The 13,955-nt window shown below is 55.5% G+C and overlaps 1 protein-coding gene across 2 annotated transcripts; it reads left to right on the top strand.

Annotated features, from left to right (window-relative positions):
- The first annotated feature begins 386 nt into the window (after positions 1 to 386).
- On the top strand, positions 387 to 12,639 carry ARX (aristaless related homeobox). 2 transcript variants are annotated; one of them, XM_054473032.1, is made up of 5 exons: positions 387 to 810; positions 2,555 to 3,431; positions 6,004 to 6,049; positions 8,902 to 9,230; positions 11,422 to 12,639. In XM_054473032.1, the coding sequence occupies exons 1-5, from the start codon at positions 615 to 617 to the stop codon at positions 11,660 to 11,662; spliced, it is 1,689 nt and encodes a 562-aa protein (XP_054329007.1). In that variant the 5' UTR covers positions 387 to 614; the 3' UTR covers positions 11,663 to 12,639. The 2 variants fall into 2 exon arrangements, with proteins under 2 accessions (XP_054329007.1, XP_063516219.1); XM_063660149.1 differs by lacking the exon at positions 11,422 to 12,639 and adding an exon at positions 10,792 to 10,937 and having other exon boundaries at positions 407 to 810.
- Positions 12,640 to 13,955: the final 1,316 nt, after the last annotated feature.

Raw genomic sequence — 13,955 nt, 5'->3', positions numbered from 1 at the left:
GAGTCTGAACGTGAGCCTCGAGGCCTCGCCTCCAGGGAGCGAGGTCCTCGGGTTGGTGGAAGGGGCGCACGCCGCCCAGATGGCAGTCACAGGCCTGGCATCCCAATAAGCTAGAACTTCGGCCAACACTAAAGGGTCAAAGGAGGAGCTGCAGGAAGAAGATAGCGGACTTAGAAAATTGGTAATTTAAAAAAAGAAAGAAAGAAAAGGAAAATTGGCTCTGGTGCGTGTCCGCTGCCCCCACCCCCGCCTGCCCCTCTGGAATCCAGTCCGGGCTTTGCGCCGCGCCCACAGGCCGACGCAGCCCGGCCTCTGGCGAGAGCCAATCAGAGGGCTTCTCTCAGCACGTGGAGGAGAGAGACTCCAGAGCTCAGCGCCCGCTGCTCACTACACTTGTTACCGCTTGTCCTGAGCGCGGAGAGGGCGAGCTCGGGCCGCGGGCAGGGCGGGAGCCGGCAGCCGGCAACCGAGGGAGGCAGAAAGGCACAAAGATCGCAATAATATCCGTTATAACCCGCTATCTAACCCCACCCCCAACACACACCCATCCATCCCACCCTCCGGGAGAGGCAGCCTGCGATCCGCTCTCTGCGCCCTGGGAAAAAGCCCCAGCCATGAGCAATCAGTACCAGGAGGAGGGCTGCTCCGAGAGGCCTGAGTGCAAAAGTAAATCTCCAACTTTGCTCTCCTCCTACTGCATCGACAGCATCCTGGGCCGGAGGAGCCCGTGTAAAATGCGGTTGCTGGGAGCCGCGCAGAGCTTGCCTGCTCCGCTGACCAGCCGCGCCGACCCAGAAAAGGCCGTGCAAGGTAAGGATGCGCCCGTCAGGCACTTACTAAGGGCATTGGGCCCTGATTTGGATGTTTGGTGTTCGGGGGCCAGTGGCCTGGAATTGTCAATTTGGAGAGGAAGGAAGGAGAGGGCATAACTCTGAGGCCTGCTGCCTCAAAGAGCGTTAAACATCTCGCCAGGGGCTGTCTCTCCCTCACTCCCTGCTTCCAGAAAAAGGCCCGTTTTCGCTTAGGGAGCCTTTAGGTTTTCGGTGTTGATCGTTAGGTTGTTTAAATGCCCCTTTTGGTGGCCTTGGGTGTGCTCTGAAGAGGGGCGACAGGTCAGAAACAGTAGATGGCCGGTGGACCCTTGTAGCCACAACTTGACGAAGATAAGAAGCCCAAAAGCTGGTGAATCGGGGTCTCCAGGCTGAGTGAGCCTTGGCCTTTCCTCTTTGGAAGATTTCTGTATATGCAGTGTTTTGGTTTTATTTTTTTAATTGTAGATTACTTGTGACCTTTTAAACCCAAGCTTTGCAGAAAACATCTTCCTGGGATTCTCCAAATGCTCCTTAATGTATTTAAAATGTATGAAATGTGTGACTTCTGGATGCTAATTTTTCCTCTGCTATTTTATTTTTTAAAATAGACGAACTGTTTAAAATATTTTATTTTTTTCTGAAATTAAAAATTCCAGAACAACTGTCCTTTTACCCGAACCTGTTACCCTCAAGTTTCGCCTCGAGCTTGCTGCAGAGGTGTCGCAGGGAAAGGAAAGAACTGTTGGTTTCTTTTAAAATCCAAAAACCAGCGGTCCAGCCACAGCGCAATTTGGATGGCAGGAGCAGACGGTTGAGAAGGGGGCATTTAGATAAAATTGACTTTTTTGTTTTCTTTTTTTAGCCTGCAGTGGTACCTATGCCAGGCGCTTCCTCAAAAGGAAGGAGCGGCCTGTGCCTTCTGCACTCCCACTCCCTCTCTGCCCCAGGCCTTTCCCAGAACATTTTTGCCAGGATGATTTTTCTTTGCCTTTTTGTGCAAGAAGCCCCCCCCCCACCCTCTCCCGCTGTGGGCTGTTGGGGCGCGGCCTGCACTTGGGGCCACAGGGCCGCTTCCTCCCACCCCGCCCCGCAGCGGTCGCCTTCAGGGCTGCACCCCTCTTGCCAACCCTTGCCCTCATGGTGGAGCAGCGGGCAGAGGTCGTGCGCAAAGTTTTCAGGATGGTGGTGATTTTCTTTTAAAGTTGTAGAATGTTTTCGGATTTTCCTCTGCCCCGACGTGGGAAGGGAAATAAAAATGAGAGAGTAGGAAAGGGGAAAGAGAAAGGAATAAAGAAGAAAGAAGGAGAGAGGGGAGAGAAAGCCTGCAAAAAGAGAAAGAAAGGGGGAGAGAAGGAGAAAGAGAGATGAGGAAAAGAAGGGAGGGGGGAAAGAAAAAGAAAAAAGGGAAGGAGAGAAAAGGAAGGGAGAGAGGGGCAAGAGGAATAGATAAGGGAAGGAAGATAGGAAATAAAAGGGGGAGAGTGAGAGAGGGAAAGGAAAGAAGGGAGAGGGAAGGGAAAAAAAAAGAAGGAACCCAGAGAAAGGGAGAAGGAGAGAAAGAAAGAAAAAGAAAGAGCAAGAAAGGTGAAGAAAGAGGCCAAGGCGTCGAAGTCTGGTGGTGCGCGGTCCCCGCACGCCTGGGCCTAGGCACTGGGGGAGCAACTGCGGGCGGGGCCCCGGCAGCAGCCCTGGCTGAGACTCCCCGGCCGGCCGGCTGGCTGATTGCTCTCCCTTGCCCGCAGGCTCCCCCAAGAGCAGCAGCGCCCCGTTCGAGGCCGAGCTGCACCTGCCGCCCAAGCTGCGGCGCCTGTACGGCCCGGGCGGGGGCCGCCTCCTTCAGGGTGCGGCAGCGGCGGCGGCGGCGGCGGCGGCGGCGGCGGCAGCGGCCGCCACGGCCACGGCGGGTCCACGCGGGGAGGCCCCTCCGCCGCCACCGCCAACCGCGCGGCCCGGGGAACGGCCGGACGGCGCAGGGGCCGCCGCGGCCGCCGCGGCCGCGGCCGCCGCGGCCTGGGACACGCTCAAGATCAGCCAGGCGCCGCAGGTGAGCATCAGCCGCAGCAAGTCGTACCGCGAGAACGGGGCGCCCTTCGTGCCGCCGCCGCCCGCGCTGGACGAGCTGGGCGGCCCGGGGGGCGTCACGCACCCGGAGGAGCGCCTCGGCGCGGCCGGCGGCCCGGGCAGCGCCCCGGCTGCGGGTGGTGGCACCGGCACCGAGGACGACGAGGAGGAGCTGCTGGAGGACGAAGAAGATGAGGACGAGGAAGAGGAACTGCTGGAGGACGACGAGGAGGAGCTGCTGGAGGACGACGCCCGCGCGCTGCTCAAGGAGCCCCGGCGCTGTGCTGTGGCCGCCACTGGCGCCGTGGCCGCAGCAGCTGCCGCTGCAGTGGCCACAGAGGGCGGGGAGCTGTCACCCAAGGAAGAGCTGCTGCTGCACCCGGAAGACGCTGAGGGCAAGGACGGCGAGGACAGCGTGTGCCTGTCTGCGGGCAGCGACTCGGAGGAGGGGCTGCTGAAACGCAAACAGAGGCGCTACCGCACCACGTTCACCAGCTACCAGCTGGAGGAACTGGAGCGGGCCTTCCAGAAGACGCACTACCCGGACGTCTTCACCAGGTATGCGCGTAGGGTGGTCGTGGCCGCAGCGGCAGAGAGCGCACGCGGGCCTCAGGGAGGGACAGCGGGCGGGCAGGGGCCCCCAACACACCCGCCCTTGCTCACCCAAACTACCCACTCCCCCCACCCCCACCCCGGTTCGGGCTTTAAGTTTAGGCTGGAATGGTTTCTCTCCTTCCCAAGGTCGTTGCAGTTTAATGTTTTCAAATTACAAGTTTTAGTTAGAGAGAGGAAAAAAACAGCCTCTCCAAAGAGCGCCCGAAAGCGCCACCTTGGAGACGCGCGCACCGCAGAGGGCACAGACACAAGGCCTCCGGAGCTGCGGTCCCGGCTAGGTCCCCGGCGAGGCTCAGGAAGCGCTGTCCGCGGACAGAGCAAAGCAGGGGCTATTTTTGGTCGCTGTGCTGTGCGCTCGCCACCCCCGCCTGGTGCCCCAGGAGCCTGGTGGGTATCAGTTACGCAGTTCGCAGTGAAGCTGGAGCCCGTGCCAGCGGAGAAGGCCTTTAAAAAGATCCGAGTTCTGTCGTTTCAGGACTCCTGAAATAACCAAAGGAAGTCAGAACTGGGCATGGTTTGGTGTCTGAACACCTGAGGGGCCCCAGCCAGAATCTCCCCTTCTACTCTCTGTCCTTTCCCGACGCACACATTAAACCCACCGTGCGTTTAATGTAAACGGGTTTATTGGGTGGACAATGATTGCTGGAAGCCTGGCAGGGAGTAGACAAAACAGTTGGGGGAATTTTCTCTTTGGATCAGTGTCCAAGCCGGGTGTTCGACCTGGTCACGCTCCACCTCCCACTTGTTTTTCTGAGAAACATGTGCTTGTGTGATGACTGGACCCTCGGCCCCACCTTATTCACCACCTGGGGCGCCGGCCCGGGTAGGGGTCCTTCTCTCCCACCCCAAGGCCAAGTTCTCAGCTCAGGCGAGGAGCCAGGCTTAGGGCAAACGTCCCCCAGTAAGGGGGAGAAAGGGATCGGTGACTGCCTAGCTCGGGGCTTGTCAAGCGCGGGCAGTTCCTTCGAAGGAGACGTGCGCAGCTTTTCAATGTGCATTTTAGAAGGGGAATGCTGCCTGCCCCTTTGAACCAGAGGAGAAATCGCTGCTTAGGGCTCGGGAGGCCGAGCTACTCCAAAATGTAGTTGGCCTGGCAATTGCCTAACTCTCTCCCAACCAGAAACAGAAAAGAGCAGACTTAATGCCAGGCAAAGGCACTTAAACCTGGTCATCCCTTGGGCTACACTTGGTCTTCCCCTGTGTCACCCAGTCCTTTCCTTATCTTTAAAAAAGGAAATAAGTTTAAAAACCTATGTGCGCTATCAAATCGCGAATTGGCCAACCAGCGTTTTGCGTTTATCGTACGTGTGTATTTCCAAAGAAGAAACTGAGCTTGTGTCAGTTGGCATCCACATCCGCCCTTTCTTAGCTTCTGGCGGGCTTAGGGGCGGGGGAGGACCGAAGTGCATGAGGAGGGGCAGTTCCTCTTCCCCGCCCCACTCCCACCTCTTTCCACCCCAGGGGTTTGAGCCCCTTGGCTCCGGCCCTGAGCCAGCCTGGAGTGCCGCTTTAGATTTGCTGATGCCCACTGTAGCTGGGGGCAACGGCAACGGAGGGCACTTATGGAGACGGTTTACCTCTGGTGCTGAAGTTTCAGGTGTGGACTGGGGGCCTACCGGCAGGGCAACCCCAGGTCCCAGGCTTCGGCGGCCCCCGCTCTTTCACATTAGCGAGCAGAGGGCCAATTATTCTCGGCGCGCTCATATTTTCGGTAAACAGGTTGTAAGCCGTTTTACAGCATCTTAATGGTTTCCTATTTGCCTTAATTGTCGCAGTAATAACTGCAATGACGGGGTAGAGTTTCAGTTAAATTGACTTCCCCTGAGATGGGCAGGCTTTGTAGTGGGCACTGGAGTCAGGAGGTGCGCAGAATTTTGTTTCATCGAAAAATTACCCCACTGAACTCTTAACAAGCTTAACATACCTGCAGAGGGTAACGGGGAGTGTGACCCAAGGGGATGATGGAGGGAGGAAGGCGGGGGAGAGAGAGATGGAGGGAAAGGCATAGAGCTGGAAAGAGAAGAAGGAAGAAGGAGGGAAGAGAAATTTTTAAAAAGAAGGCAGAACGAAACCAAGAGGACAGGAAAATATTTTCTTAGTTAACTGCTGAGTTCCTATCCCACTTAATATTAGGACAAAACAGGGTATAAGCTGCGTGTGTGTGTGTGTGTGTGTGTGTTGTCTAACTCTGGCTTAAGAGGGTGAGAGAGAACCTGTGTACCCAGGTTTGTAGACTTAGAGACTCAAGAAGCCACCCTTGCTTGTCACACACGAATGTAGTATGATATAATAGATAATATCATATATCTGGTAATGTGCTTCGTGTTTTTGCATTTTCAGTCAAACAGTTGGCACTCCAGGGGTGATGGAATGGTAATGCCCATATGTTTGAGGGTGGGGGGCAGGCAGCCAGGGGAGACCCTAGTGGAGTAGGCCTGCCATAGAGGAGGGAATAGCTGAGAGGGCATTGCTGGGGCCTGCAGTGACCTCCTGTCTGTGTGTTGCTTTCTCATAGGGAGGAACTGGCCATGAGGCTGGACTTGACCGAGGCCCGAGTCCAGGTGAGCTGCACAATAGAGGGAAGAGGGAGGAGGGCTGGGGGCCAGCGGGAGAGAGAGAGATGGGTTGGTGGCGGGGGAGGGGTGGTGCGGGGGGTGAGATCTCCTTCACAAAACCAACAGAAGCAGAATCAGAAAAGTAGACCCAAGCACTCTCTCACACACAAAGATATTTAAAACTTAAGACATGGGAGGTGGAAGGGGGAGGTTTCTGGGTTTGGGAGCCCAAAGAAGGAGTCCAGGATCAGAACAAGGGCTTTAGAGTCCCTGAGACTGCAGTTTGGGAGCCCCTAGCCCCAAAGCCCCTATAGGAAACAATCCACCGATCTGCTTCTCCTGATTGAAATAATGGGATGGAGCATGGATTTGGTTGTTAGACAAATCCGCTCAGCTCCAAGCAGGTATTTGGCTGCGATTAAGTCTCCAATCGGGCTTCATAAAAGCCCACTTAGTGCTAGAACAAACAGGGCCATTTGAAGGCAAAATGCTGTTTGATTTCCCCTCCGCCCCGCACAAGGAGCTGGCTAATGCTATTTGATTTCCCATTTTTTATAGCAATGAACCCACATTGATCTAATAGGGAGTGAGTGCAATGCTATTAAAGGTGTTTGCAGCCCCATACCAGAGTGCATTTCCGAACCCAGGCCTCATAACCAAAGAGACGATCAACACTGAGCAGCCCCGATGGCCAACAGAAAACAGATGTCCCCGAGTTAGGAGCTGAGTGAATCACTTTACAGTCAAAATCAAGCGCTGATAAAGCACAATAAATTCCATATGGCTCATTTAATACACAACAGCTTCTTGCATTAGAGGGCTAATGATGAGGCCTGTCCCCTCCTTTCTGTTGACACATTTCTCCATTGTCAAACAGAGATGTGACAGCAACTCCGTATTTTCAGCTCAGGGGAACGAGTCGTGGGAAAGTTAAATAACTTTTAAAAAGAAAGAGAGTGCCCCCTCCCTTTCTCCTCTCCCCCTATTCACTGGAGAAGATGTAATTAAGTGAATATGAATTATTAGAGTCCTTTCGTTTACCTTTGGGGGGCCTCAGAGGTATTAATTCAATAATGAGGAATTGCAGGGGGACATCTTGATAATTGCAGTTGAGCCGGGAGAGACGATCTGTCTGTAAAAAGGTTTCCACGTTCTTTGAGGGCATTCTGAGTCCACTGCCCCCAGTTCCCCTTCTTTCACTGCGATCAAGGAGTGGCGGATATTCTTGTCTAGACAGATTTGGATACACAAAAGCTGCCCACCCAGTCCGGTCCCATCTACAGTCTTACTTTTTCAAGCCTCTGGGTTTCCACGCTGAAGTGTTTCTGAAATTCACGAATAGATTATTTTGAAGGCTGTGGAATGGTGTGAATGGGCCCCCTTTTGGCAGACTTGGAAGTAATTGACCGATTTGGATTCTTGATTTTTCTTGCCCTGGGGGGCTGTCTAGAAGTCAAACCAAGCTTAGGTGCTAGTTGCTGGTAACAACAAGCCCCAGTGTGTAGATTTGAAAAACACGGATGTGTTTCACTTTTTAAAATATATTCTTCTGGGATAATTTACATTATATTTTAATATAACTCTGTATAGCCCTGGAGTTCATTCTTAATTTTCAGACTTGTGTGCAGTTATAAACCCAGCCCTAAAAGTATTAATGCCTTCAGGGGAGAAGGAGCATATCTTCCCAGCTGTGGGTGTGATGAGCAGGTCACATAAAAATAATTTCATGCTCCTGGGGTTTATTTTTAGATGATGGTAGCTGCCATGTTTCAGGTAAAGGTCTCTATTAAAACTGCTTTCTATTAGCAATTAGGAAAATACCTCAGGCTGAAAACCTCCCTCCAAGCCTAGAACTATCTTATTTAAATAACCGATTTAAACCACATCTCCAAAAGGAAATAAAAGACTTGTTAGCTCTGAAGATGTGAAAAGTCTACACCTATCATGCCCTCTGATTTCTATGCGCCCAGTTACTGCTGCCTGCTTCATCCATGTAGTCAGTGCCTTCCTGCATAGAACTGGGTCCTGCAGGTATCCCCTGCCAAGAGCAGGTTGTGTATCCCTATTTCATTTCATAGAGGACTGACCCCCTGAAATGTATGCTTGCTAATTAACTCGAGCATTTCTTCCTTCCCTCTCATCCCTCTCTGAACCCCAGAACCCAGCATAGTGCTCTTTGGTGTTCAATAAATATTTCTGGAAAGAATAAATGAACTATCTCTCCACTTTCCTCTTCCATACAGAGCAAGAATTTTGCCAGCTCTTGCGTAAATCTGAAATAGGTGAAAATAGCTGATATGCAGTAAAACAAGCACGTCCCTCATCTCTTGGTGGCTGCCCATTCCCTAGAGTCACCATTGAATGCATGCTTTCACTTGCCTTGTTTTACCCAGTCCTCATAACAGCCTTATGAGTGAAGTTTTATTATCCCCATTTTTCAGATTCGAAAACTGAGGTTCAGAGAGGTTTAAGTGACCTGCCTAAAGATCCTAGCAAGCGTCAGCACAGACGTTTAAACTTTGGTTTCCCCAACTCTAAACACACTGAATCACTTTCCTTCCCCAACTCTAAACACACTGAATCACTTTCCTTAAACTTGGAAAACTGGTCCAGTTGGAATGCCGGCAGAAAGGGTTTGCTTGTCCTGTTTCCTGCTGACTTGAAGTTGCGGCTCCTATTCACGGCTCATTTGGCCCCAGACGTGTCCGAAAACAACCTGAGGCCAAAGAGGGGCAGGTGGGCGCGGGCCGCGGTGGAAAGGAAGGGAGCCCCGCAGCGTGCTAGGGAAGGGACGGGTACGGGCCCGGTGCGCCCGCCGGGCCGAGCCGCGCCGACCCTGGGCTCTCTCTGCCTTGCAGGTCTGGTTCCAGAACCGTCGGGCCAAGTGGCGCAAGCGGGAGAAGGCAGGCGCGCAGACCCACCCCCCGGGGCTGCCCTTCCCGGGGCCGCTCTCTGCCACCCACCCGCTCAGCCCCTACCTGGACGCCAGCCCCTTCCCTCCGCACCACCCGGCGCTCGACTCCGCTTGGACTGCCGCTGCCGCCGCCGCCGCCGCCGCCTTCCCGAGCCTACCTCCGCCTCCGGGCTCGGCCAGCCTGCCGCCCAGCGGGGCGCCGCTGGGCCTGAGCACTTTCCTCGGAGCGGCAGTGTTCCGACACCCGGCTTTCATCAGCCCGGCATTCGGCAGGTAACGCGCGGCGTCGGAAGTCTGTCTGTCTGTCTGTCTCTCATACACACAGAGGCTGGGGGCAGGGAGGAGGCAGGAGTCAAACAGGGTTACACACATCTTTTTCTCTGACCCAACCTCAGAGAGTGTAGCCAAAGAAAATACTCTCTAATTGCGACTCAAACAAAAAAATGTGGGTCTTGAAGGGATTGACTTGGAACTTAATGGGAAAGGGGAAGGCAATGGCAGTGACGACAACCGTGACAACCGAGAATGAAAGCTGTAAAAGTACCATTTGAAGGCTGCAACAAGTCCCACCATAGGTGGTAAGCGAGCAAATATGTACAGATGTAGAACACAGAGCAGGGACGACTTTTTAAGTTTTGCAAAAGTTCTTCCTTATGCCCCCCAACCTGGCAGCCTGAGGAACACAGCCCTGATCCCCATTGGAGTCCTGGAGCCACCAGGCCCTCTGGGTGCACAGAATTCTTTCTTCTGCCCCAGACTACATCTTCCTTGTCACTCAAGTGACCCGCTGCCAACGACACCCCCATATGTGCAAGCCCCGATCTACACGGCAGTACAAGACAACGAAATAAAAGAAACAGTTCATCTTATAACTCCCTTTCTTTAATGAACATCGAATGAGGAAATAAAAAGTCTGTATAATCACACAGACAAACAAAGGAGGGATGTATTGTGTTAGCGCAGTGAAAATAAAACTGGATGCAGCTTCAATGATCACTCTTTGGGAGAACAAAGAAATAATAGATTCATCCAACTGCGCAGCAGCTTAACAAAAAATCATCTTACAGAAAATTAAGACTCGGAGTAAATTTAGTTTCTTATAACAAACCAATAAAATAAACAGCGAGCGCACTGAAGCAGAGTTAGTGACTCAGTTTACCTAATGGAACCAGGGCATGTTACGCCACCTTCGGGTCACACTTTATCATTTCTTTCTGAGAAAAATTTTAAACTTCTGTCTCTCCCCCCCCTCCACTTTTTCCCTCTGACAAGTGACTTGTAAACGCAGGCGAACCGTGGCTGGAGGACCGAGTTGCGAGATTCGGAGAGGCTGGAAGAGGGTCTGGGCTGGGGTGGTGCGAGGAGTGAGCAGTGGGCTTGGGAGAAGGAGGTGGCGCTCGGTGAGCCCAGGTGGGCTCATTTCTAACCCTGGAAATCCGGAATTGGCCCCGCGGGCCTGGAGCCAGACCCCTCAGGGAGGCGGTCGGGAAAGCTCGCGGGCGCTCCAAGGCGGTGGGCGTGGAGGTGGTGTCCGGTGGCCCCGGGCGGCTCCGGCCACAGCTAATGTCCCGGTGCTGTGTGCATGGGGTGGAAGCGTCACGTGGAGTAATCCGGCCGCCGAACGGAGGCGGTGGCGCTGGCGTGGGTCCCAGGCTTGGGCATCGCCTTGCGCCGCGCGCCAGGGTCGTGGGTCGGGGGCTCCCTGAGGCCAGAGGCTACAGGGGCGCGGGGAAGACAGCTGGGGTCGCCGCGGCAGGATGTGGGGCTGCTGGCAGGTGACACCCGCCCGTGGAGCGGAAATCAACAGGCGGTCGCCCTTCACTCTCACCCGCAGGCGCTGGCCAGACGCGGGTCGCTGAGTCCCGCGCGGAAGGGCGGCCGCGGCGGCGCGGGTGGCCCGGGAGGCCGGCGAGCTAGGCCTGTTTCTCCAGGGCGCAGAAAGTCCCGGGCCAAGGAGCCGGAGGGAGATCTCAGAGCCTGCGGCGTGCGTCCCGGCAGCTGGAATCCCACCTTCTCCGTCTTTTTTTCCTCCCCCCTCCCACCCTCCACCTTCCCTTCTTTTGCTCTCCTCTCCTTTTCTTCTTCCGCATTCTCTCCTGGAAGATAGTGTCATTGCAGCCCCTGGCCTTGGAATAAACCGTCCGTTTAAGCGAAACCACTGAATCCACGCCACTGGGCCGTGGGGCTTGGGGGTCTCCACGCCGGCCTGTGGACCCCGGCCCGGCCCCTCGGGGAATATCTGGACTCGGTCTTTTCCCCCCAGTCGGTTCCCTGCCCCGGGAAAGCCCTCTCTGCGGGGTCCAGCTTCCGCCCGCGCCCTCTGCCCACTTCCCCGCCGCGGCCCATCCGGGTCCCGTGGGTACCGCGCCCCTCAGCTGCCCCGGCGACAAGCGGCGGGAGACGCTGCCCGAGGCGCCGCGCACAGCTCCTGAGGCCATGACCGCGCTGTTTGCTCTCCCCGCAGGCTCTTTTCCACAATGGCCCCCCTGACCAGCGCGTCGACCGCGGCCGCGCTCCTGAGACAGCCCACACCCGCCGTGGAGGGCGCAGTGGCATCGGGCGCCCTGGCCGACCCGGCCACGGCGGCCGCAGACAGACGCGCCTCTAGCATAGCCGCGCTGAGGCTCAAGGCCAAGGAGCACGCGGCGCAGCTCACGCAGCTCAACATCCTGCCGGGCACCAGCACGGGCAAGGAGGTGTGCTAAAGGCTGCCCTCCACACCCGCGCCTCGCGCGCGCCCCGAAAGGTCACCTCACTCAGCACCACTCAAGACCAAATGGAAACAGAGGACCAGCACACTCCCGAGACGGCACTGAGAGAGCGCAACCGCCTTCGCAGCAGTCTGGATGCGGGCATGGCAGCCCTCGGCGCTCCGGGACGTGGCACCTCCTCGGCTGGCTGTCCACCCGCCCCTGCCCCTGCCCCTGCCCCTGCCCCTGCTACTGCCAACCTCGCTCCAACTCCAACATCCTCTCTCTCTTGTTCTTATTTTCCTGAAAATATCGGGGAGGTTTTCTCCCCCAGACGCCTGATATCGAAGTAAAAAATTTAAAAAGCCCAACCTCTTCCTCCTGACACCCCACTTAGCCTTTGTTTTCTTTCTTTCTTTCTTTCTTTTTTTTTTAAATAGCATTTTGGCGCTCGAAGTTGGTCTCCCCAGCGAGGGCCCCAGCGTGAAGCCAGGGCCCGGGAAGCAAATGCGAGCCTGTAAGATAGCTAACAGTGCACTTAAAGGAAAGGGGCGTCTTGTTCTTGTTCTCTTCTTTATCATACACCAACCAAGGTTTTTATATCAAACCAAAGGGAAATACTCTGCTAGAATATGGACTGTTGAAGTCACCAAACTGTGATTATTGATTCTGTACATACCATTGTTATTAAAAAAAAAAGAACAGAGCTTTGTATATTTGAAATGTTATAACGCAATTGCACTCAGCGTGGTATGGTAAAAGTTTGTCCTCCTGTAGATTCTTACTGTGTTGTAGATACGGTAGGGTTCCTAGACAAATATTTATGTACTCAAGCCCTTTATTTAACTTATTAACTGTAGAGGCTTCCGAAACCTTCAAGATAAAGGCAATGGTACAGTACTTTTGTGTAATGTGTAATTGTTACCACTTTTCCTTGCTATCTAGTGGAGAAGTGTCACGCTCAAAATAAAAAAATTATATGTTTAACAAAACGAAGTGTGAATGCTCCATACAGGCGCTGAGGGGACAGTAGAAGCCCCCACCCCCACCCCCCGGGAGTCAAGGGTGGGCTCCAGCGTCCAGGCATCTCCTGGGATTATCTGCACACGCTTTTTCCTGGCAGAGGCCCCTGGTTTGAATCCGATCCTCAAAGGGAACCGGATTTCCTACGAAGGTTAAGGACGCCGCCGCGGTACTTGCCACGCGCACCTCGGCTCTCCCGGGTCGTGTCGCAGCGGGAGCTGGGGGTCCCGGGCCACGGAGGTGGGGTGGGTTCCAGGATGGGTGGGTGGATGGTGGGCGTTGTTGACGGTGGAGTCAGAATTTGAAGCAAGCGGGAGTCTTGGCTCGGAAGGCGAAGGGAGCTGTTGGAAAGTGCCACGTAGCCAGGAAGTGAAGTGCGCAGTCCGAGATGACAGGTAATGGCGAGAGCGAGAAGCCCAGGCGCTCCCTTCCGAGGGGGCGGGCTCCACGGCATGTTCGCAGGGAGGAGGGAGTGTGTGTGTGTATTGTGTTGTGTGTGCGTGTGAGAGAGAGAGAGAGAGAAACATGCGGGAGCAGTAGTGATGGAAAGGCAGCGAGGGGTATCCAAGTGGCAGATCTTAACTCGACAAATGTCATTACATCACTTATCCAGGCATTGGTAAATGTATACATTTAAAAAAATCTAAACAACTCAGGTTTCGTGAGGAGACCCAAACAGATTTGCAATCCTTAACCACTTCGGCGCACCCCTCCCTCCTCGCGGCGGGGACCGCAGCTTCTCCCTCCCCCGGGCCCTGCCCGCGCCCCTCCGGGTGACCGCTCGGTGGAAGCCCGCCCGCGGGGGCTGGGTCTCGCCGACGCTCCCAGGGTGATGGGAAAGGGAAGAGAAGCTTAATTAGTTTCAATTTGCTGTAATTAGCGCGCCGGACCTTTGGGGAGAGGGGCAGGCGGGAGGGGTGCGGGGGTGCCGCGGCGTGACTACCGCGATTGCGGAGCTGGGACCGGCAGCCCCGCCACGCCGCCGGCCAGTCGGTCGCCGCGGGGGGCGCGGGTGCGCCTCTGGGCCGGGGCCGTCGGGCTCCGCGCGCGCCCTGGAGGAGGGGGGCCGGGTCCCCTCGCGGCCCAGGGCGCAAGTGTGCGCCGCCGAGGGGAGGGTGCAGGGTCGGGCAGAGGTCAGCGGCCTGCCAGGCGCTGTGCCCACCTGGGTGTGGGCAGCCCGCCCGGCAGCTTCGGCGCTGGAGCCTGCACGTCCCGGGCTCGCCTCCTATCCTGCACCCCCCCCTTCACCCCCAACTTCAATCCCCCCTCCCCAACCCCGGATCCA

Source organism: Pongo pygmaeus, chromosome X (assembly GCF_028885625.2).
Source record: "Pongo pygmaeus isolate AG05252 chromosome X, NHGRI_mPonPyg2-v2.0_pri, whole genome shotgun sequence".
Lineage (NCBI taxonomy): Eukaryota > Metazoa > Chordata > Mammalia > Primates > Hominidae > Pongo > Pongo pygmaeus.
This window is presented reverse-complemented; position numbering and strand designations above follow the sequence as displayed.

Excerpts from the sequence above, each read along its gene's own strand:
- ARX (XM_054473032.1), top strand. The coding sequence starts at position 615 with ATGAGCAATCAGTACCAGGAGGAGGGCTGCTCCGAGAGGCCTGAGTGC. Across the intron at positions 811-2,554 it reads CCCAGAAAAGGCCGTGCAAG|GCTCCCCCAAGAGCAGCAGC; the intron begins GTAAGGATGCGC and ends CCTTGCCCGCAG. Across the intron at positions 9,231-11,421 it reads ATCAGCCCGGCATTCGGCAG|GCTCTTTTCCACAATGGCCC; the intron begins GTAACGCGCGGC and ends CTCTCCCCGCAG.